The following is a 23992-nucleotide window of genomic DNA, read 5'->3' as shown; positions in this document are numbered from 1 at the left end:
CCTAGCACTGGGCGAACGTGTCTCTGACGATTAAACTTGTTGCACTTGAAGGCTTTTCCTCGGCTACGCTTCGTGCAGTGAGACTGTTGTGAACAATAAGGGAAGTGTTTCCCCCCATCCGGGCCTGAAGCTGCAGATGGCCGCCTGGCCCTTGAATTAGTCTTTTGTGTACGAAGGACAGTAATTTGGATGTTTGAACCCCCTACAGGAAGCTTATTTCAAAGTGAACAATTTGCCGAATAAAGACTAACTGGGGCCTAAATTAACTGGAGGGTGTGGTTTGAAAAGATGTTGATGAGCAGAGTGTGTCATTTTAGACAGATGGAACAGACTAGATAAATTGTGCCCGTTAGTCTCTCTTGTTCTGGAAGCACCTTGAGCAGCCTCACTGCCGTTCCCGCATCTGCCCCCGTTTGCCAGCCTGCGTGGCAGGTACTTCCACGATCCTCAGGCTTCCACAAATTCATATTTGTATTTCCTGGGTGTTCTGTTTCTCATCTGGAAAACCGATCCTGAGTACTATTGGCTTTTTTGTCACAGGGCTGTCAGAAGCAAAGCTTCAAGTCAGAAAGGTGAAAGCCAGGGGCAGGAAATTACAAAAAGTGAGTGGCGGGGGTGGCGAGGGGGGAAGGGATGAGAAAGTAGAAGAGAAAATGCCAGCTACTCTGAATTCACGTCCTTTTCTCTATACCTTTGGAATTGTGTTTTTTATCATGCTCTTCTATTTAAATAAACCATTACTTTCCAAGTGCTTCTGACTTATGATAGTGTTTTGATGACTTTCTAAAGCCGTGTTCCAAAGCCTCACCACAGTGCATAATTAGAATATATTGCAAGGATGTGTGTAATGCCTTTCTTCTCTCTGAAAATGAAATGTCACTTTTTCTTCTCTGCTTCCCTTTTCTCACAGATGGAGTGTTTGGAAGGTGCCAGAAGGTTCCAGCAGTAGACACACACCGCTATGAAGTGTCACCGGCGGTTCTGCAGCACCTGGCAGCCACCTTGCAGAAGCTCTCCCGAACAGGTAGGCAGGTGTGGGCCAAACTGTCCTGTCCTGGGCTGCTGGCCCGAGCTGCCTTTGCACCCAGCGTTCAGCAGGTGCTTTGCTTCTCCTTAAAGATCATGGGCCTCTTAGGTCGGGGGGACCAGTGCTGAGATAGAAGAGGGCTAGGAGCAGGCAGCCTTACTCCTAGAAGGTTCCAGCGGGGGTTCCCTTCGTGGGCTAGAGGTGGCCCTAGATGCTGCCGGGCGTCCGGGAACCACAGCAGTTTGACGGTGCTTCAGAGAGTAGGAGAGACACCTACAGGTCACGTGACAGAGACGCCAGGCCTCGGACCAGCCCCCCTCAGCCACGTGCAAGCCAGCCACTGATCGACCCCCAGAAAGTCAGTCTGCCTCTAAATACTGTCATCATGCAAGTTTTTGTTATACAGGAGCTTCCTGTTACCTGTTTACTTCACAGGGGCTAAGAGATAGTTTTAAAAATATGCTAAGTGAAATAAGTCAGGTAGACAGAGAAAGACGCATATCATAAGATTTCACTCATGTGGAATTTGAGAAACTTAGATGATCATAGGGGAAGGGAAGGAAAAATAAGATAAAAACAGAGGGGGAGGTAAACCCTAAGAGACTCTTAAGTACGGAGAACAAACTGAGGGGTGCTGGCGAGAGGAGGGTGGGGGGTGGGCTAGATGGGTCATGCGCAGTGAGGAGGGCACGTGTTGGGATGAGCACTGGCTGTCGTATGTAAGTGATGAGTCACTGGGTTCCACTCCTGAAGCCAAGACCACGCTGTATGTTAGCTAACTTCAGAATAAAAATAATTACAATGACTCAGATATTATTATACACATAATTATCACATACGTAATTTATATTATGTATATAATTTTTGAAATAGAGGGGGAAGCTGCATCGGCATGCTTAGCATTACTATGCCCTGTTCCTACTACGGCAGTAAAGCCCTGTTTCCTGTGCCCTCGGAGCCTGGACAGGAGGCCCACTTGCCAACACAACACCTTGGTGTCAGGTGAGGGTCAGGGTGAAGCTCCTGGAGGGTGAAATTCGCACGTCTCGTGGTCAGGACCTAAAATGGCCCCACTGGGGGCCCAGGCCTGGAAGGAGGGACCAGGAGAGGAACATGGACCTGAGTCCATACGTTCTTTCTACATCATATCCCACAGAGCTTATCAGTGGCTCCATCAAGAAAAAAGTCTGTGGTCCGGTAGGTTTGGGAAACATTACTTGCTCCTCTCCTCCTTTTGAATGTTCGTGATGCATGCTGGTTCGTGACCATGCCGGAGAGTTCTGCAGTGAAGAATTACATTCATTCATTCGCTCCGAGTCATTGGACTGTGGCACCCTTTCTCCCCAGGACACTAACTGTCCCAGGTTCAGGCAGGGAAGCAGAACCGCTAGGAGACCGCGTGCGCGATCAGTTACAGGGAGTTGGTCGTGTGCAGTCATGGGCGATGACGGAGCGTGTCTACCAGACTGCTGTCTTTGGTCTGGAGCCTGAGTCTGCAGGGCAGGCAGTGGGAAGGGACCATGGGTGTGAGGTGGGAGGTCGAGGACAAGGACGGACAGGAGCCCATGACCGTTCTCGTGGCCCTGACCTTGGTGATGAGGTGTCCTGCGAAAGTCAGCCCCTCGTCAGGATGCCGAACGTGCACGGTTCCCAGAAGCTGGATGGGACCCTGGGGGAAAGGGCAGTTGCTGGCAGCTGCTTACAGATCCGAGTGAGTGGACAGAGGGCCAACAACGTGTGTGAGCTGTAAGACGGCCGTGGTCATACAACACTTAGTTCATAGTAACCGAATTGTGTGGTGGCTCGGTGGCCTGTGGCCAAGCGTTCATTCTTGACTAAGGTATAGTAGCAGCCAAAAGTGGTTTCTTGAAAGGAGAGTGGTTATCTGCAGAGATGTGTGTGTGCTCCCAAGCCCTAAGGGTCTGCTCTGTGATTTGCCTCTGGGGCCTTCCGAAGGGCCAAGCAGCATCCGAGTCTGGTGTGCAGGTGTCTTAGCCACATATGTGGGTAGTTGCTACTTCTTCCCTATTAGGTCCAATCAGCATAATTTCTAAATTTACTGACGTCCCATGCATGATGCTGTGTGGACAGAACTAAGTAAGGCCCCGGTGGACCAGATAATGACAGTGGTTGGGGGGTTGGGACACCTGTGATATAGCACAGTGCAGGTGTGACAGGGGGCTGGAGGGTTGATACACCTGTGATATAGCACAGTGCAGGCATGTTGCTGACCTCAGCAGGTGAGAGCAGACAGCTTCTGTTGGTCTTAAGTATGGGTGTAGAGACAGCGGTCACCAGACTAACAGCTGCGTCACGGGCACCATGGCTGTGCTGACTCCTCCATCAGCGGGGCCACCTTTGCAACAGCAGCACCACTCGGAGTCACCACCAGGTTAAGTTCATGATAATCCACTGTCCTTTCCCACAATCCACCTCTCTGGGCACAGGCCAAGGAGGAGAGTTGAAAGGGGCGTGGTGTCAGTCACCTCCCCTGCATCCTTCAAGTCCTTGACGGTGGCACTAATCTCCCACTAACCATGCCCTCCAGGGAGGCCGTATCGCTTTTGGTACAAGGTTTTATATCCAGAGGCTGTCCTCGGGCCTCTCCCACCAGAATAGCCCTGGATCTGCCAGTCAGGGAATCAGCGTGGGGGACCTGCCAGCCCCTGAGTGTGTCCACTCCAGAGCTGGGGGAATGACGACAGAGTGAGTGCGATCACCTGGCCTCTGTAAGCCCCTGCTCTGACTGGGGGGCCACAGTGATGTTTGGGTTTTTCTGCTATTAGCGTCAGTTCAGAGTCAGTGTTTGATAGCCACTGAAGACTCTCATTATCTCCTTTTCCCTTGGTACACACTCATCCTGGCACAAGGGCGCAGGTCCCTCTGGGGAAGGCCAGGAGAAGGAATCACTGCATGAATTGCTGACTTGTGTACCCTTCAGGGACTCTGCCCCAACCCTGCAGCTTCATTCCTGGGGCTCTACTCTATGACCTGGGATTGTGCCAAGTCTGGAAGTTGTTTGAAGGGCTGTGACTCTGTGTTGGTGATTCAAGCCAGACCTCAGTTCTGTAGCTCTGGAACTTTCCTGCTTATGCAGGTCCCTAAGACTCTTGGAGGCCTGTCTGTCTATTCCAGTGGTAGGAGCAGTCTGCTCACCTAATCAGTGACAACGGTCTTCTGCTTGCTGCTTTGTGGTGACCACATCCATCTGTCCTTAGCTCTTACACGCGCCCCCTTGGCCCTTGCCACCTCAAGATCCCGTCGTCCCCTCTGCACTTAGGGATCCCAGGTTGAGGAGAGCTCTCCCACGGTACTTTCTGACCTGAGGGGGCATCAGCACAGAGCTCTTCAAGGGCGCTGGGGCACTCTTCTAAACTCGTCTCTCATGTCTTGGGGAAAGGCATAGCCTCTCGACCCTCCTGAGGTCATTAGCAGCTTACATGGCAACCCACTCCAGGGTCCCAATTTCCATAAGCCTCAGACACTGCCTCTTTGTTGAGATAACAAGGGGAATTCTGGCATCTCCACGTCATTTCGTCGGACACCCCCTGCGGATGCCTGTTTATGTCGGCCGTTGGTGGAAACTGTTAAAGCTATTTCCAGCCCCCTAATCTAAAAACGTTGGTTGGAGAATCTGCGCTTAGTGGCCCATATCAGTACATTTAGCCTGGCCCAATTTCTGTTCATTCCGTCTTGATCTCACATACTTAAGAGCCATTCCCACATGTGTTGCCCAGGTTTCTGTTGGTGTAAATTGGCAAGATCATGCCGTTCTTTGAGGGCATCTCTCTCTCTCTCTCTCTGTCTCTCTCTGTCCTCTCTCTCCTCTCTGTGCCTCCCCACCCTGGGGCCTGCTGGGACTTAAGTCCAGGCGTAGGTCCAGATGCGGTGAGAGGTGGTGACGGTGTGTCTGGGGAAGGCTCAGCAGGACCATGTGGGGCAACCACCTGGGTGGCTCAGACACGTTCTTCAGACAGGGTCAGCCCTCTTTTCAGGAGGGGAAGGAGGGCTTCTTCTGGCAAAGAAAGGTTGGTGGAACGGAGGGGTTCAGTGTCCCAGCTTCCTTAGGACCTGCCCATGTATCTCTTTCCCAGTTCCAGTGTTCCGTCCCTCCCGGATAATGCCCCAAAGACCCTGTGAAGCTGGGGATTCCGATGGCGTCACTGCAGTCCCACAAGGTTACACTGCAGGTTTAGTGCTCAGAGTGAGTCTGAGACATAGGAGCAGTACCTCGTGGAGGTGGTTAAGCATAAAGGCAAATACGGTTTTTTAATTCATAGATTTTATTTCTTAGAGAATGTTAGATTCACGTAAAGGTTGAGCGGAGAAAGTCTTGACACTTTGCACGTACTCCCTTATCCCCACCTCCCCAAAGATTTCTCTGTTATAACATCTTGGCTGGATATGGCATTAGTGCAGTTTGATGAGTTAATACTGATACATTGTAATTAACTAATGCCATAGTTTACATCAATGTTAACTTTTTTTGGTCCACTCCATGGGTTTGCACAAATGTACAATGACATGTGTCCATCCCTACACAATCATACAGAGTACTTTCACTGCCCTAAAAGTCTTCAGTGCGTCCCCGTTCATCCCTCCCCCTAATCATCCAACCACATACTTTTTACTGTCTCCCGTGGTTTTGCCTGTTCCAGAATTTCATGGAGTTAGACTTATACAATACATAGCCTTTTCAGACTGGCTTCTTCACTTAGTGATATGCATTTAAGGTTCCTCCGTGTACCTCTATTTTCATGACTTGATAGCTCATTTCTTTAGTGCTGAATAATATTCCACTGTCCGGAGGTACGACTGTTTATTTATCCATTTGCCTACTTAAAGGCATCTTGCTTGCTCTACCCAGGCCTCCTCTAGGTCACCCAATCCTGTTCTAGATCACCCAGCCCTGCCCTAGATCACCCGGTCCTGCCCTAGGACACCCAGTCCTGCCCTGGGTCACCAGTTCTGTCCTAGATCACCCGGTCCTGCCCTAGATCACCTGGTCCTGCCCAAGGACACCCAGTCCTGCCCTGGGTCACCCAGTCCTGTCCTAGATCACTCGGTCTTGCCCTAGGATACCAAGTTCCGTCCTAGGTCACCTGGTCCTGTCTTAGATCACTGGGTCCTGTCCTAAATCACTTGGCCCTGCCCTGGATCACCTGGTCCTGCCCTAGGACACCCGGTCCTGTCCTAGGTCACCAAGTCCTGCCCTAGATCACTTGGTTCTACCCTAGGACACCCACTCTTGCCCTATGACACTTAGTCCTGCCCTGTGACATCCATCTTGCTCTAGAAACCGCCCCCCACCCCCAGCTCTAAGTTAATTCCCTCTGGCTGGTCCTGGAGCAGGCTGTGTGAGTCTCTTGGGAGCCACCTGATGCTTCCCACCCAAGCTGGGAGATGTCTGTCTTGGTGGGTCACCTCTGCTGCTGATGGCTGTTTGCTGCTTAGTCACAAGAGGGCACGTTGAAGTGATGGAGAGGCTCATGGATGTACCCTTCAAATAGCTTGCACTTACAATAGCCCCCTTTTGGGTCTGACCTTTCCTGTGACTGGGCACTCCTGGCCTCCTCTCAGCCCCACACCAGCCATGGCCTGCGACTCTGGACGTGGACAAGAGTAGCCTCCCTGAGGGAGGCGGGAGTGGCTCTTCTCCTCCCCACCTCGCTCCGTGCTTGCCCCCTCAGCACATGGCCCGTATACAGCCGACCTTTCTGACCGCTTGTGAGCCCTGGGATGAGCTCTTACTGCCCCCGTGTCTCTGGTGCACGTTCTCAAAGATAAGGGCCTCTTCTTGGAGCCAGGGGGTCACGCCGGCCACATGGTGCAAGCAGTCCCCCTCCCCGAGTCCCCAGCCTGCCACAGGCTTTGCCGAGGGTCAGCTCAGCCGCATCACAGACGACAGGACACAAGTGCTGCGGCCGCACAGCTGAGCCTCCTAGCTCGGCTCTGCCCCGGGACTGCTTTCCAGGGTGCCCTTTGCCCCCTGATCTGTGATCCGTGACCTCTCTTTCCTGGGGCTGTTGGCTTTCTCAGGCTAGGAAAACTCATCCTCAAAACTTGGAAAAGGCAGATTCCTGGGCCCGTTCCAGGGGTTCCAACAAGGACTGTGGAGCAGGACCTGGGAATCTGTGTCTTCAGTAAGCACGGGAGAAACACTAAGACCGGAGGGCCCTTTGGTATGTCTCAGCCCTGCGCCTGTAACCGCGTCTGAGGGCTCGTGCTGCTGGCCCTGCCACAGGCAGGGAAGACTCATGTTACCTCAGCTGCTAAGTTTACAGTTGGGTGATTTTGGCATATTTTGATTCTGGACAGTATGGCTGCCCCTCTGGTGTGGGCTGCGGTACCTTCACTCCCATCAACACATGTACACACATGCACACATCCATGTACACACACACACGTGAGCACACAGAAGCGCACACATGAGCATACACAAACACGCACATTCACGTCCATGCACACGTGTGAGCACACACAAACACGCACATGCACATGTCCGCGTACACACGTATGTGAGCGCACGCACAAGCACGTATGTGTATAGGTACACACATGAGCACACACACGTTCATGTGTGAGCACACACAGAAGCATGCAATACATGTCCACGTACACACACGCACATGAGCACATACAAGCATGCACATGCGTGTCCACGTACACACACATGCGAGCACACACAAACACACACATGCACATGTCCGTGTACACACATATGTGAGCGCATGCACAAGCACGTATGTGTATGTGTACACACATGAGCACACACACACGAGCACACACACGTCCACGTGTGAGCACACACGGAAGCATGCAATACATGTCCACGTACACACACACACATGAGCACACACAAGCATGCGCATACATGCCCACGTACACACACGTGTGAGCACACACACATGCACACACATCCGTGTACATGCACATGTGTGAGCACACACATGCACACACGTGAGCACACATACACTCACACGCACACATCCATGTGCACACACATGCGCGAGCACACACACATACACATGCACACATCCATGTACATGCACACGCATGAACACACAAGCACACACATACACGCCCACGCACGAGCACACAAGCACATGCATACACGTCCATGTACATACACACATGTGAGCACCACAAACATGCACATACCACATGCACACGTCTGTGTACACACATATGTGAGCGCACAAACACACATACATGTCCACATACGTGTGAGCACACACAACCACGCACATACACTTCCACACTTCCACATGTGAGCTCACACATGCACACATGTGAGTACATGCACACACACACAAGCACACAAACACACACACATGCACTCACATGCACATGTCCATGTACACACATGCGTGATCACACACACATGCACTCACATGCACACATCCATGTACACTCACATGCGTGAGCACACACACTACCACGCACATACACATGCACACACCCCATGTATATTCACACGTGAGGACACACACAAACACGCACATTCACACACATGCACTCACACACATCCGTGTACACACATGCTTGAGCACACACAAGCACACGCATGTCCATTTACACACATGACTGAGTGCACACATAAATACACGCGTACACATGTGCACGCACATGAGCACACACAGAAACACACACACACACAAACACATGAACACATGTATGTGTCCACACCACTTTGGGGTCCTCCATCTGACACTTGTTTCCAACAGTGCCATGTAATCCAGAACTTTTTCTCAAGATATTTTCAGTCTGTTATCTAGTTTCTTCCTCACTTGTCCTTTGGATGTTTTGGGTTTTTCACCTTGGTCATGCAAAGCTCAATACCATAACAACATCCTGGAGGTGTTGGGAGTGTATGTCTTACTCTAGGAAAAGAATCTCTAATCCTGCTGGTGTACTGAACTTGGTTAGCCTGATTTGAGATGGTTTTGGGGAAGGGAGCTTCTTCGGAATCCCTTGAAACCATTCTATCCAGGTAGCTGCATTTGAAGTACAGCAGGTTGTGTGTTTCCGTACATCAAGGCTGCTTCTTGGCCATATGGTTGCTGGTCTCATTGACAGCTGCTTGCACCGCCGTTCAGGAGACTTCCTCATGAAGAAAGAAGGGAAAATGGGCTTTAATTGTGCAACTTTCTTTTCCAACGTAAATATATACATCAAGGAAAAAAACGTGTTCACTTTCTATTTACCATTCTCGTGTCCTACAAGAAGAACGCTCCTCATTGTTCTCTTGTGTATTAAATTTTTAAAAAATACATTTCACTTCTTCTGACAAGCCATTAAAATTCAGCATTTAAATGTCACTCGTTGGCACATAATTTGCTGTCATGAAAACAACTATGGATTTATTTCTTGGCAAGAGTCTCCTGTTGTATTGAGCTGTATGTCAAAACCAAAAGCAAAAAAGCGAAGTTAAAAAAAAAAAACAAACCCTAACACAGTTTTATAATTCCTTAAAAGAGAATGAAAAGAAATCATCTAATGCTATGGAATGGAACAGAACACCAATATGGGCTGCAGTGATTTCCAGATGTGATGGCCTTCTGCACAGGGGTGGGCTGTGGGCTCTGCGTTATGTCCCCTGCTATGCCAAGATGCTCTGTGCGGTGCGACACGTAAGCCTAGCTTTGCTTCCTTCATATTCTTCCTCGGTCCTTCTCTTTGCTTGCAGTCAATCTCCACTTACCTGTCTTCCCTTGTTAGGAAACCCCCTTATGCTCCTGGAAATTGGAGTCATTCCTTCTTGCTGAGGTCCAGCCGAGGCCCACTACCCCTCCGAGTTCCGGGCAGATTCGTGCTGTGGGGTGGAGAGACGGAGAGGTGCACGTGGAGGGCACGTACAGTCACAGCGATGATGCTTGTCCTTCTCAGGATTTTCATTATATACAGTTGGACATTCACACGTGGTGGGAACCTGGTGGAGGGGCCACTGAGGGTGAGTGGTGATTGGAGGGGGTGGAGAGGCCATGAGGGGGTCGGTAGGCAGGGCAGCAGTCACACCTCAGGCCCAGAACATACAGAGTGCTCATGAATTGGTGAGAAATACAGCCCGCTCAGCCTCACGAGAAATTACAAAAATGGAAGTTAAAATCACAAGAGGTTATTTCATTAACTATAAGATGGCAAAAATGAAAGAATACGACATTCCCAAGTATTGACTTGAGTCTGGGGCAAATTGAAAATTCCAAAATTCCAACCATTTTGGAAGCTGTTTTGGCAACAAAAAAATGGGTTAAGTGAATACCCAAATCACAGCTCTCCACTTCTGGTTATGGACTCCAGATTGTCTATCTGTGCTCCGTCTGTAACAGGCATTGCTACGTCTGTGGTAGTGAAAACCAATGGAAGTAAGCTAAACCTCCATTAGCCAGGAAGAGATTCAACGCTATACGTAACCAGGGTCAACAAACTGGAGGCACGTGTATCAACATGCCCGCATCTCACAAACATGTTGAGCAAATAAATAAAGCGAGGTCGTACAGAATATGCAGAGTCTGAGACCGTGAACATGAAAGAGGAGGACTGTACTGTCTCCTGGTTAGGAGAACTCACACACACCGTGCACGTGGAGCAGGGAATACAGGACGTTGAACACAACGTGAGGATAGTGGTCACCTCTGGAGTCAGGCAGAGTGAGCTGCAGTCGGGGGCGGGGGGCTCCGATGCAGCGTTGTACGTTGTGTGTCTTAGGTAAGACAGTGGTGAGTGCAGTCCGTTTATCAGATGGTTTTATTCCTTTTTGTATGCATGAACCATTTTGTGACACGGTAAATAACAGAAAAGCCAACAGTGTAAACACAAGGCAGTTTAAGAAGGGACTAATGAAGAAAAGAGCAGAAAATAAGGAGTAGTGAAAAAGAAATAATGAAAACAGCAAGAACATACGAAAAACCCAGTTCTTTGAAAAGACTTATAAACCAGAGAGACTTCTGTTTGGCCAACAACAGTACTGCAAAGGAATAAATACACAACACTTGGGAAAAGGGAGCATCACTACAGATAAGCGGAGTTTAAACATCACGAGAGAATACCATCAACAGCCTTGTTCTAAGGAATGTGAAGAGGCAATTAAAAAGAACTATAAACCATAAGAGTGATGCAGAATGCTATAGAACACTTGAATACGCCTGTCGTATACGTTAAAAGTCGTATACCTACATTTTCAAAAAGTTGGTTTTGTAAATTCAGTGAGCATTGTCTGTATCCATAGTGGGGTATCCATGCTGTTCGCAAAGTGTCTCTCGTGGCGCTCTCCCAAACATAGCACGAGCCGTATGCAGCGACGAGGGCACACAGCTGTGGAAATACGTGGTCACAGAGCTTGTGTGACTTTGAACCTGGCACATGCAGTATGTACACATCGCAGCCCAAACTTCGCAAAAGCCTTTGTGTGACTAAACATTGACCATCACCTTCTGTTTGCTAAGAATCCGCCTGAACCACATTTTCTTTCCAAGTCCGTATTTGCTTGTAACATCTCCTCCTTGGCTCAAAAGCACCCCTTCTCGCTGGTGAATTTTGCAATCAAAGGAGAGACGAGAGGTCTTAATTAAAGGAAAACCCCTTCTGCGACAAACATTTTCTCTCTAAAGAAAGAGAAAGAATAGTCAAGGTGGGCTTGCAGTGTGTGGGCCGAGGGTTGCCGAACTACGAGGAAACATGGTGTGAAATGAGCAGACTAGCAACGTCATTCACATCGCAAAGGGGGCCCCTCTACCTCCCTAAAGCATTCTTGGCACATTTCCTTTGAACAAAGAGCTCCCCTGGTACATTTCAGAATTGGTTTCCAGATTATTGACATCAGGACAGACACACGGAAGCCGAAGAGTTAGTTCTGACTCTTCTAAATGTTGATCGGTCTGAAATTAGGAGAAAATAGTCCTGCAGTTTAGAACAGCAAATACGATCAATTTTAAAGCTTTATTTTTCCACAGCTCTTCAGAGCCGTGATACCAGAAACGGCATAGTTTGTGTCTGTTCCTCTAAGAACTCCATTCTGAGAGAATCAGTCTTACTCTGCACACTGCACTTTCACCATTATCTCTTAAGGAACAGAATGACTAGGAAATATATGTCTTTGGGGGAAAGGATCTCATATTTTCTATGATATTCAAGGACTTTCAGAACTTCTGGCGAAGGACAGGGACTTCTGGCCACACTCACTGGGCCCTCTGGCCATCTCACTGCCTGTGCCCGGCTCTCAGTGTCGTGTCCAGGAAGCTACCACCCTCCTGGGAGCACCAGGGGCCTGGGGGCCCCGGAGCCTCCATGCCCACCTACCACACACTGCCCTGCCAGCAGCCTCAAAAGGGTAGACAGCTGGCCATAAGAGGATGGGCCAAGAGGGTTTAGACTGACACAAATTGATCTTTCCGTGTACGTAACTATCGAGTCACGTCAGCCATGGGATCTGATAGTGTGCAGAAGAGAGCTGCAAGATGATGGTTTGATAACTGGCACCAGATACAGCAAACACCCGTGGAAGTGTGGAAGTTTGGTGCAAGTGTGGTGAAGTGCAAAGTGAGGCAGGGTTTAGTGGACACACATCCCAGCTCTCGGCAAGGCGAGCAAATCACACGGAGGGAAGTGGAAGCCGCCAAGCTCTGCGTCCCTTCAGCCTTGGGCTTCTCCCCTCCTTCCTCCTCACCAGTTCCTCCGCTGATTCTCCACTCCAGTCCGCCTCCCCTGTCCTGTTGAGTGGCACGCCTCCTGTGGCTCATCTAGACACATTTCTTTCAGGAATTGACGGCAGACCATCGCATGACTGATTCTCAAGGCAGAATAGAGGCAGAAAACAGAACTCTGTCTTCTCGAGCTGGGATGCACTTAGCTGACACCAGAGTGAACCTTTAATTTACATGAAAGACTACAAATATGGGAACCAGAAATGAAAACTAAGACTTGTCACTTAGGGGGCAAACCAAAGTCATTCTTTATATGCATTTGAGAATCCAATTGTTGTCTTTTAGAAGATGCTTACATGTCAAGAAATGTTGGCACAATATATACTACCCCTGTGATTAAAAGGTAGGTTTCTTAACTTTGAACACTGTAAAAGCTTGCATTTTTTTCTCATGTGAACTACAGATTTTGCCTTTTAATTTTAAGTGTGAAGTCAGGTAGACTTCATCCCTTTTAAAACTTGAAAAGCTGAAGGCTTGATTTAGGTTGCCACATCCGGAGGCTGGCCGGCACCTGCTTTTGAGCACCCTGCACTCTGGAGCGGGGACCATCATCGCTTCCTGGAGGCTTCATTTCCGATGCGCCAGAGTCTTCTCCCTCGGGAGAGTTAGGTGTACCTGCAGGAGAGCAGTTGAGGCCTGTGAGACCTGGACGCTTCCCAGATGGCACAGAACACCTTGCATTTCTTTGCATTTCTGAAAGAAGCAGGAAGGTGGGGGTGGGGGGCAGGTCCTTTTTTTGGAAAAAGGAATTTAGAATGAAACCTCACTCAAAGCTGTGTCGGTCACGGGGCCAATCAAGCTTCTGTTCACATTACGGGTTTGTGTACTACCTGTCTTATCGAATAAAAGCCTTTAGACTCAGGTGGGCAGATAATTACAAATGGATCCCGGAACTCTCATTTTGGAAATAGTTTTTATCGTCCTCTTCTTTCTCTCCCTCTTTCATCTCTCTCTTCTTGAGTTAAAACCTTCTTGTGATTTTGTAGGGTTCTGGGCATGTCAGCCGGTCATGTGAGTAAACGCCAAAGCTGTATGAAGCAGTCACTTTTATTTGAAGTCAGGAATGGAAGTATAGGGTCAGGAACATTGGTACGTGTTTTCAATACTGTATTAGTCCTCTAAAGAGTCGTTACAAGGCAGGAGCCGCACACCAGGCAGCAGTGGCACTGACGTTCTCGGCCGTTCTGGGCTGTGTTCGTGCCACAGGACACGCAGCGAACCTCACGTTTCAAGACAGAGGCAGGTGGATAAACGCCTTTGGGAAAACATTTGAAACCAACCAAAACCAAAATTTTCCACCAAAACTAGAGGGGCTCCTAGACCTTAAACAGAGAATCAAAATAAAGCAAAACAAAAACGAATACACTTCCCTCAAGGAAGTGTGGTTCCGTACCACGACTTTGTCTAAATTCTCGAGCACGAAGACAGATGCCATCGATGATACCTAGTAACAGAGCTAGAGCCACTCTAGAGAAAGTCGTGTTGGAGCTCAGGGGGCTGACACTGGGAGCTGCAGTTAGAGAATTCTAGAATGCCACACAAGTGGAACCTGCTACTGGCATGACCCAATGGAACAGAGTGAAGATGAGCCTCTCTCTCTCCTTGTGGCACTGAATACCCCACCTCCCCTCGACCTGGACGTGCCTCCTGCTCCTGGGTCAACAAGCCCCGCTCCTGGCCAGGAGTCCCAGACCTTATCCTTCAGTCCTTGGGAATCAGACGCCACTTTCCCCACCTGCTTCACAGGTATTCCCACATCCAGTCAGCCACCATTTATGGAACGTTCCCGCTGTTACTAGACATGAGGATGGGTTATCACAGAAGTCGGTAACAGAATGGTCCGGTGCTCCATCGAGCAAAGTGAAAGGGGCTCACTAGACAGAGCATTTAAGGGTCAAAGTGGGCTTCTCCGATTGTCACAAATGCATGTTCGTGCTCACCGTTTGCCTGAACACCAGGAACTGGTTCCGGTTAGCTCGTTTCACGTAGCAGACGGCACTGCAGGCTGACCTCCGGCCGCCAAGGTGAATACTCAGTGTCCTTCGGAGGCCAGGGTGAATCCAGCCTTGTTGGCTGTAACTCCCAGGGTCAGAGCTGGAGTTCTTCACCGTCTCCACCCGCCCAAGGGCCAGTGTTGTACAAAGACAGGAAACAAGGTGTGGAGCTAGTGCCCCATTGCTGACGTGGGTGGGTGTCAGCATTCCACTCACCCCGACAGGGGCGTGAAGCCCCTCTTCACATCCTGCAGCTGAATGGAGAGGCCACTGTGGTGTGTGGTGGGGAGGGAAAGACAGGCCACAGGAGGAGAAAAAGTGGAGACAGGGCCAGCTCTTGGGGAGGAGCCCCGAGGATGGAAGGAAGGGCCAGGAAGGCACCTGCCAACCAGCAGGCGGCCTCCCTGTCAGAAGCGGCTCTGGATGGTGGGGGGGAGTGAGGCTCTCGCTCTGCTTCCTGCGGGGCCCATGGGGAGGTCAGGAGCCGACTGGGCTTTGCCCCTGCTGTCCAGGAGGTGCATGGCAGTCAGCCACTGGCTACTTTTTCTTGCCACCTTTTATGAAGAAGTGACCTTTGGCCCTTGGAGCTTCTCGTTTCACCACAATCGTCCTGTCCCTTCAGTGTGGACATGTTTGCCTAGCAGAAGCCTCCCCAGTGCCCTTCTCGTTTGGCCCCACGGGGTCCCCAGTGCCCTTCTCCCCACACAGCCCTGGCAGGGGCGTGATGACGGGTTGTGCACAGCGGCTGGGGAGTTTCACCAGGCCGCTGGGAATAGCTCACATATTCAGCCGAGAGCAAACGAAACCGGGTACAAATGGTAAACATCAGAACAAAAGTAAAATTGAGAGCAGGGCAGGCGTTACCGAGACGGCTAGCACGCGCTGGGAGGGCGTTGTCGCCCTCTGGATATTTCAGTGCAGGGTAACGGCAGCCTGTGGGCTGAGGAGGCCGCCGTGGTAACGTGCACAGACGGCGGGTTAGGGACACAAGATGCCCATGAGGTGTGTCAGAATGGGTTGCACGTTTACACCCTCCTGTTCTCGCCGATGCGGTATTGCCGTCTGTGTACATATGCAGTGGAAGTTTTCAAAATTATTCATGTCTGCAGACGCATAGCCTTTTCCTGCCTGATCAGGAATATTCTGGCAGAGCGGCAGGATGGCACGTGAGCTCCTGTGGAGGTGTGTGTGTGCGGGGAGAGGCCGGGAATAAGTGAACCTTAAGGGGGTGTAAGGGAAAGTCCTCAGGGGAATAGAGAGGAGGGGCAGTGAGAAAGATCTGCGAGTTTAAGCAGAGTAGTCGTGAGCCCCGAGTTGTCCCATGTGGTCATGAGGAAATGTGTAGACTGTTTGTAATGATTTCCAGTACCATCTGTAGTTTTAGTGATCAAGGGCGTGGGCCTGAATTCAAGTCCCTAGTCTTTCCCTTGCCGCCAGCGTGATGTGGGCGGGATCCGGCGCAGCTAGCTGTCCGTGCCTCAGCGTCCCCATTGGCACCGTGGAGTTGTGCGGTTGTGCAGGGAGTGCTTAAGTTGTTGGCTGTTTGTTATTGTTACTCATTTAAAACGTAGCCATTACTGAGCCATGTGGGTTCAGCTCACACGTGGATCACACACGTGAACAGTGTGCATTGGACACACCCATGAATACCGACAAATGGCGTGTACGTGTGTGTCCGTGTCCTGGGGGAGAATCCGAGAATGTCTGTAGTGGAGATACGGCGACCTCAACGTCAGCATGGATCGTCTCTTTGAAGCAGATTTTAAGCATGTAATTGATTAACTTATGACCTGCTTTGCATTTCCTTAAACTGAAAAAATGTTTTATAAGCAGAACACAATCATTTTGAAGAAAATGCCGTTTTTCACAGTAGGCATGTGTTTGCTCCTCTAAGACGTGGAACCACAGATGACGACGGTTCTAGGTAGGCGTGTGGAGGCGTCTGGGTCCACGTTCCTCACGGTTTCTGCTTTTGTGGGTATTAGGGAGACTGCTGGGCAGCGGGCCGCGGCTTTGCGAGGCCGGGGAGACCGGTAACCAGCCACGCTGTGGGCCGCGGTGCTGCCCATGACTGTCCCGGGCCCGCGGGGGACGGAGATGGGGTGGAAGCTGGTCTCCACACTCAGCCGTTGCTCTCCTCTTGCCTCGGAGTCTGGGTGACCGGTTTGAGATGACTCGTAATTTTCCTGAATGGGGACTTGCTTTCCTGCTGTGGGTGCTGCCTGAGATGCTCGCTTGGTGTCCTGTGGTGAATATGAAATCGTAAGTGACATGTGCCCCTGTGGTTTCTGTTGTGTATATAGTTGAACATGCCCCTCAACGGACTGCGTGTCCCCCACTTCTACATTTCAGTGCACTTTCCTCCGAACAGGTGAAGGTCCTGCTGCTGGAGACAGGGGAGAAGGACACTGACAGTCTGTGTTCTGGCTGCGGAGCTAGTCACCTGTGTCACCGCATCTAATACTCAAAACATCTTCCAGAATAAGCATCATTATCTCAGCTTTACGAACGTGGCCAGTGAGCCTTAGGAAGTCCTCATATACCGCCCAAGGCTTTTGCTCTCTACCCCCCAGATCCGCTCTCTGCCCCACAGCTCACTCTGAAGCCCCACACTGTATTCTCAAAGATGTCTCTTCGCCCTACATTTCACATACAAAATATACCTGTTTCCTCTCACTTTTGGTAAGTCAGTCACTTTCTCAAGACAACAGAGGAAACTGGTTACTCAGTTTGTTTTTAGGGTTATGTGTTTATCACGCTAGGTGAGAATTTGTCTAGAAAAGGCGGAAAATGCTTCCTGAGGCTTCCTCGGGTAGATGTCTGATTTCTTCCGTTTCACCGCTCTTAAAGAAGGACAGGACCACTCCCGAGGGTAATTGGATTATTAATGACAGGGACTGTATTCACAGGCTCAATCAGACCTTACTCAAGGCTTTTTAGGGAGGAATCCTGAGGCCTCCCTAATCAAAGGCCAGACCCACTCCTCAGAATGCAGCATCCCCTTAACCTTATCCAGAGAGGAACCTCTCACCCTAGACAGATTTCTTACAAGAGGCGAGTTTCTGTGAGGCCACAAAGTCTGGGGGGCGATGGCTGGGTTTTGAGCTGGGAGTCCCAGTGTGGAAAAATGGCCTCTGCCCCCCTTAGCATGTGAACCTGTTAGGGAAGATGTGTCTGCAGGACCATCTCAAGAAAACCTGGATCGACTCTGGTTTTGTGTGTTATTGATTCATAAGCCTTTATGGAGAGCCGTCCTTGCCGGGAGCCTAGACTGGGGACACAGCTCCTAAAGGACGCGGTGGTTCTGGTTCCTGTGTTGCTGTTTGGAGGTACGCGGGGGAATGAAGAGCCAGCACTCCAGGGTCAGAAGAGCTGGGCCCCCTGTTCCCCCCATTCCCCGCTCCTTCCTCTGTCACATTGGGAGGCTCAAAGAGTACGGGGGATCATAGGGGATGGTGGGCATCGTGGTGCTTTATAAGTTATCCTTCCTGTGCTCACCGCTCTGCCGGCCTCCAGGGTTGTGGGTGACCCCGCTCTCAGTGAAAGAGCATCACGCATGCACCCCAGCATTCTCACTGGACTTTAGTGTTTAGGAGTGCGTACGCGCTCATGTTCTATGTGCTTCCAAACCCCAGAAAGGTGTAAATGGAAGACGTGATGAAGAGTGCATAGACAGCTCCGAGTGTGGCTGTGTCCCTGCACCAGCGTGTGTGCGTTCCTGGGCACTCTGTCCGGGGTCTGGCAGACGCTTGGCCGCAGGACGGCCGGCATGGTGGCTGCTCTGGCCTGCCGTCTTGGCCTCCTGTCTCTCCTTTCACCCCCAGTACGCTTCCGTTTCTCTAATTTGAACTCTCTCTGTAGAAAACACTTCCATTGTTCCACGTTTGGGAAAATTTAAAAATTGATATTATAGTCTTCAAAAAGAAAGAGGTTTGTGATTTTTCTCTTGTTAAGTTAATGAACTGGCTTGGAGAATCTAGGAAGGTGGAAAAAGCCAAAGGCCGCGTCTGAGCCTCCGTGTGGGCGTCCTTCACCGCTCTTCCTCCTTTGTCATTCCAGGCTCCTTTCATCTCCTGCTTCTCTTTTTATCTGCTCTGTTCTCTCTATAAACCCTGCTCTTTCTCCCTTTATCTCAATACCATAATGAAAGGCCTTCAAAGACCGAGTTTCAAAAAACATCCCCCAGAGAGGGCCAATTAAATACATAAAGACGGTTTGTGTGTAAAGACTGGAGTTTTCAGGGGTATGAGATTATCTTGAATTTCCAGGTGGAGGGCGGAAGCTGGGTCCTGCCCTCTCCTTCCTGTCTCGTGCTCGGCAGACTGTCAGAGCACCGTGGGCCCCTGGGGACCCTGTTGCACCCGGGGCCTCTGACAGCAGGCCTCCCCCTCCTTCTGAGCAGTGGCTTTCTTAAGCTGTCACTTGGCAGGTTTTAAGAGAGTGCTGCCTCCCTCAGCCTGGGCTTCTGCATACAAGAGCTCCAGCTTCTGTCCGCGTCCCGGCGTCGGGGACAGGAGGAAAAACCAAACGTGTGGGAGGCTGCAGATTGAGATCTGCCACGTTCTAGTTGTGATGGTGCCTGTGTACTCATGCAGTCTGTACACAAAGTATTGGATAAACGAATCAAAGCCTGAGACAGGGTCAGCTACTTGAGAACAATTGGTTCTTAAGGACCTTGGGCAGTTCAGGAGCCGTGGTGGAACAGTCAGGTCATGCCAAGGTTTGTAGAGCCGGGTACGCTCAGTGAGGTCAAGCTCACACGTCAGCTCAGATCAGGAAGTGAGCGGTATGGTGTTGCTTATCCATCACGTTGATTATTTTTCAATGCTGTGATTGGACCTTGGCCCTCTCTCTTCCAGAGGAGATGGGAGGTCACCCAGTAGGAGGCCGGTGGTTCCTGCTCTCAGTTTCCACTGTTTGGTTGGTGAGAAATTGCATTCTGGAAGGACGTTCCCTTGTTTTTCTGGGATCACCACACGGGGAGGCTCGAGGAGCCGGTGTGGGCGCCACCCTCCCCAGGGCCTCCTCGGGCCGCCCGGGTGCGCGTTGTGCGGGGTGACGCCTCTGAGTGTGACATACGTCTGTCTCTGGGTAACACCCGGGCAGAGATTCAACCTTCCTTTTATTTTACTGAACGTGCAGGGGATGCTCTCCTCACACAGGTGCTTCCCCTCCGGCGCTCTCTTCCTGGGAAGGGTTGCGGGCTGGACGCCATCCAAGGCCTGCGGCGCACTGAAGCTTCTCCTTGTCGGAGAAGGAGCGCTGGGTGAGAGGGAAGGGCAGGGGGCTGCCGCCCAGCTCTGTGGTGAAGGAAGCGGCCACCCAGCCAGCTTCATCCAGCCATTGTCCTTGTGTGTGCGTGAGCCCCCGTCAGGGCTTGAATGGGTGTGTGGTGAGGCCTGGGCGCTCCTTTGCCCATAGGTCAGGGAGGACAAGACATGTGGGTGCCAGGAAGGGCAAAACATTGGCGGGGGTGGGGAGTGGATCACTTTCTTTCTTTTTTCCAATTCAGTTTTGGAGACAGGACATTCGGGACGAGGAGGGGCTGTTAGACTACCGCATGCGGGCAGTAACGGCCGGTGTGCCGCTGGCTCCAGAGCTGGCCACCACCGTCATGGGAAGTCACACAAAGGTGTCGTGAGGGTGGTCTGACCGGTCCAGGGGCAAGGAGGTGAGGTGAAACTTGGGACAGCACAGGTACCTCCAGTCAAACCCTGTCACCATCACCCGCTCTTCTCTTGCTGGTGTCCACTGCGGTATTTACCAGATTGAGTTCCTCCAGGCGGTGGACACGAAGCTGTGGGTCTGGGCCGCGCCCGGAGGGAAGGGTACAAGTCGGGGCGGGCACGGAGCTTTGCCTCCTGACCCGGGGCAAGTTCATGGTGCGTGCGGTGGCCCCATCCAGTGGTCAGGGGCACCTCAGTGCACAGCTGATGGTCTGAGGGCACTTTTTCAAAGCCATGGCCCCACCTCCTTGACACTCTGTCTTTGAACAAATGTAGACGGACACTGTAGGTGAAGGTGCACGTTCCCATCCAGCCTGCAGAAGATTGAGGTTTGGGACCTGAGAGGGTCTTCATGTGCACGTGTGTGTGTGTACGTGAGAAAGGACGGGGTGGGGAAGGGGGCTACTCTGGAGGTTTGCTGTGATCCTTACTTGTGGGGACTCAAGAGGGTCAAGCTGGGCGACAGGTGGCGTGTGTCCCGCCACAGCTGGCTGTCCACGCTGTCTCTGGTCTCACAGAAAGACGCTGTGGCCAAGGGCGTCTCAACTCCCAGGTGAAAACACTCCATCCACTGATTCCCTGGAGCTCCAGGAGTGACTTCGTGTGGGGATTTTGGAAGCTTCACTTTGGCCAGCAGGGGTCGGGTTCGTTAGGAGGAAAGGTCCTGGGATGGCTACACAGGTGGGGAAGGGACCAGGCCTCTGGGAGGGTCTCCTGGGGCCTGGTGGTCAGCGAGGCCTCCAGGAGGGAGCTGTGCCTTCACGGATGGAAGGGGTTTACAGGTGGGAAAGAACCCCAGGGAAGGAAGAAAGCCCGGGTGCGGAGGGAAGAGGTGAGGTGCACCTGGGAACGGACACTGCCCGGTGACACCAGGAGCACCTGCAAGGGTGACACCAGCAGAGGCTGGTTCCAGGATTTCAAGGTGAAGGGAAGGATGACAAGCAAAGTGGCGTTTTCTGGAGAGCCAGGTTTGCCCTTCCTAGAACAGCAGACATCCTGGTGCCTTGTCCCCTCTTCTGCAGGGAAGGTCTCTCACGAGGCTGCCCCACTCCGTCCTCTCTCCTGGGGGTCTGGCCTGGAGGCTGTGCACCGGGAGGTGCCCGAGGCCCGGGCCTGGCACCAAAGAGCAAAAATTACTCATAATTACACGCAATTAGCAATTTTAAATTATTAATGGTGGTGAAAGAATGTGTCTATTCAACAACTAATTTGTCGTAATTTTTAGTAATTGGAAGTAATTTCTAGCAATTAAATCCTAATTTAGTGCATTTTCTGGGTGATGCCCTTATTCAAGGGGTGCGTCTGATTGTACTGTTGGGTGCTTTCTTCCAGGCACTTTGTGCAGTAAACTTTGCTGGGGAGGATATTTGGAGGAACAAAATAACCGAATCTTGGAAGCGCGGCAACAGCAAAGACCCGCACGCAACAGGGGAGCCAACGCCTGTGCCTCCTGTTGACGCGGGCCTTCCCAGAGCCACCCCTGCTCGGTCTGCTCAGAGTCAAGTGTAGGGGCTGGATGTTGGGAGGAGACACGGCACCGGGCTGGCACTCGGGCGGGAGTCCAGGAGGGGCGTCTGGTCACGGTTCGCTGGAGGCGAGGCCTGGAGCCAGGGCGCAAGAGCTGGGTTCTCCAAATTCGCAACTTCCTCCGCTTTCCTAACCCCCACCTCAGGGGCAGGTGTGCCCAGCCGCCCCCAGGAGTTAACCTAATCACGGCGGATTTGCATGTGAAAAGCAGCCTGGAGTCTTTGTCTGCTTGAGGAGGGGATCTTATCCCTGATGAAATCTGTCATCTCTTTTGTCAAGTAGCAAATAAATATTCTGACTAAATTCTTCAGAAATGAAACGACTTGGTATATCTGGGAATGTACTTTATTCCCCTTGCAAATTAGTCATTTTAACTATGCATGACTTCTTCCTACCACCCTGGGTAGCAATTGAAACCTGAATGTGGTTACTGCCTTTCCATATTTATTTTCTGTTGGAACCCTGGATCCCGGCAGCTAAAGACACAGAGATGAAAGGCTGGCCGCGGTTACACACGTTTCTGTCATTTTCCTGGGCAAATCCGGACTTCCTGGGCAGTAGCCCCGTTCTGGACCACGGACTGGGTCACAGACCCCGCCCCTCCCAGTCCTGCAGGCCAGCGAGGTCGTCCTCTGCGCCCCTGGCGGTCAGTGTCACCACTGGCTCGCACCTGTGCTCAGGGCTGTCTCGCGCAGTCTTCCTGGGCCCCGGATCCTTTGCCAAATCGGAAAGCCCTCCCTGCACCTGGGCCTGAGCTCTTCAAGGCCCAAGGCCACCGCTGCTTCGGAAAGTCCATCTCACATGGCTCAGGTGGGGAGTCTCCACCTTCTCAGACCTCGCATCGTATTCATGGCAAATATTTGGTAACGCCTTCTCTCCTATGCTTATATGAAATCCATAAGTGACAGAATTCCCAACGCGCAAGAATGTTAAAAAATGAATATAATGCTATGATATAAAGGACAGTAGGAAGAAAGATGAGTGATGACAAACAAACACGCATTTTGATATGTGTGTGCCCGAATGGGCCCAGCCGAGGACAGAGTGAGGCGCCTGGTGTAGAGTCTCGGTGGACCGGCAGAGCCGAGTGCAGACTGTATCCCTGTGTGCAGTGGGGTCCAGCACCATTGCTGAGTTGCGATAGGTGCTCAGCCCACGACGGACTGGAGGACGGAGCTCCTTCGGGGGGCTGCAGTCCTGCTCTGAGCTTCCGGACGAGGACTGTGACCCCGGCGGGCACACTGCTTTGGGTCTGTCGGCCCTCCCTCCGGGCCCCCCGTGAGGCCCAGAGAGAAGCCAGCGTGACCCTGTCTTGTCTCCGCTCCGCTCACCGGCTCTGGTGACTTTTCCAGCTTCCTGGCGGTGTTGGTGATGCCGCCCCACACACGGTGCTGCGGCAGGTTTCACTGAGCAACCCTGTTTAGTACGTTCTGCCCGCAAGAAGGTCCTCCCCCCACGGAGGAGCCCACGGTGTTCCCGGATCGTTTGTCAGGGGCAATTCCGCATGGCAGCCTGGGAGCTTTGGCGAGCTCTGACCTTTTCAGCTTGTGTTGATTGGGTCTTTCTGAGTGGAAACAGCAATTGCACCTGCCAACATCTCTTCGGGCAAAGTAGTTAGGAGGATGGAAGGGAAGCAAAGGGCAGGAGGCTCCCTTTCTACAGGTTTAACCACAGAAAGCAAAGGTAACGACTGAGGATCAAGGATCAGTCTGTGCTCTAAACATAAAGAAAAGGAGAAGAGAAGAAGGAAGAGGCAACAGGTCGTTGGGAGAGTTCACAACAATTCCACGACCCTCTCCACGAATGCCCACCCGGCATTCGCGTCTTTCATTTTTCCAGGTGATGTTTACACGCTGCCGGGGCGCCTGGCTCAGATTCCTAGCTGCTGCGACAGGCCGGTCCTGGCAAGGGGCCCAACGGAAAGTGACCTCCTGATCGCAGGGGTCCTCTTGGTCCCAACTGTGGTTTGGGTTGAGGCATTAAAAACCCTGCCCTTCTCTTCCTCTGCCAGGTGAA

General features: G+C 51.5%; 1 protein-coding gene across 1 annotated transcript in view; it reads left to right on the top strand.

Moving 5' to 3' along the window:
- Positions 1 to 23992, top strand: part of PTPRN2 (protein tyrosine phosphatase receptor type N2) — a 768343-nt gene that overhangs the window by 225208 nt on the left and 519143 nt on the right. Inside the window, 1 exon segment of the mRNA XM_030297386.1 lies at positions 911 to 1024. Coding sequence (XP_030153246.1) covers positions 911 to 1024 — 114 coding nt within the window.

Source organism: Lynx canadensis, chromosome A2 (genome assembly GCF_007474595.2).
Source record: "Lynx canadensis isolate LIC74 chromosome A2, mLynCan4.pri.v2, whole genome shotgun sequence".
Classification (NCBI taxonomy): Eukaryota; Metazoa; Chordata; class Mammalia; order Carnivora; family Felidae; genus Lynx; species Lynx canadensis.
This window is presented reverse-complemented; position numbering and strand designations above follow the sequence as displayed.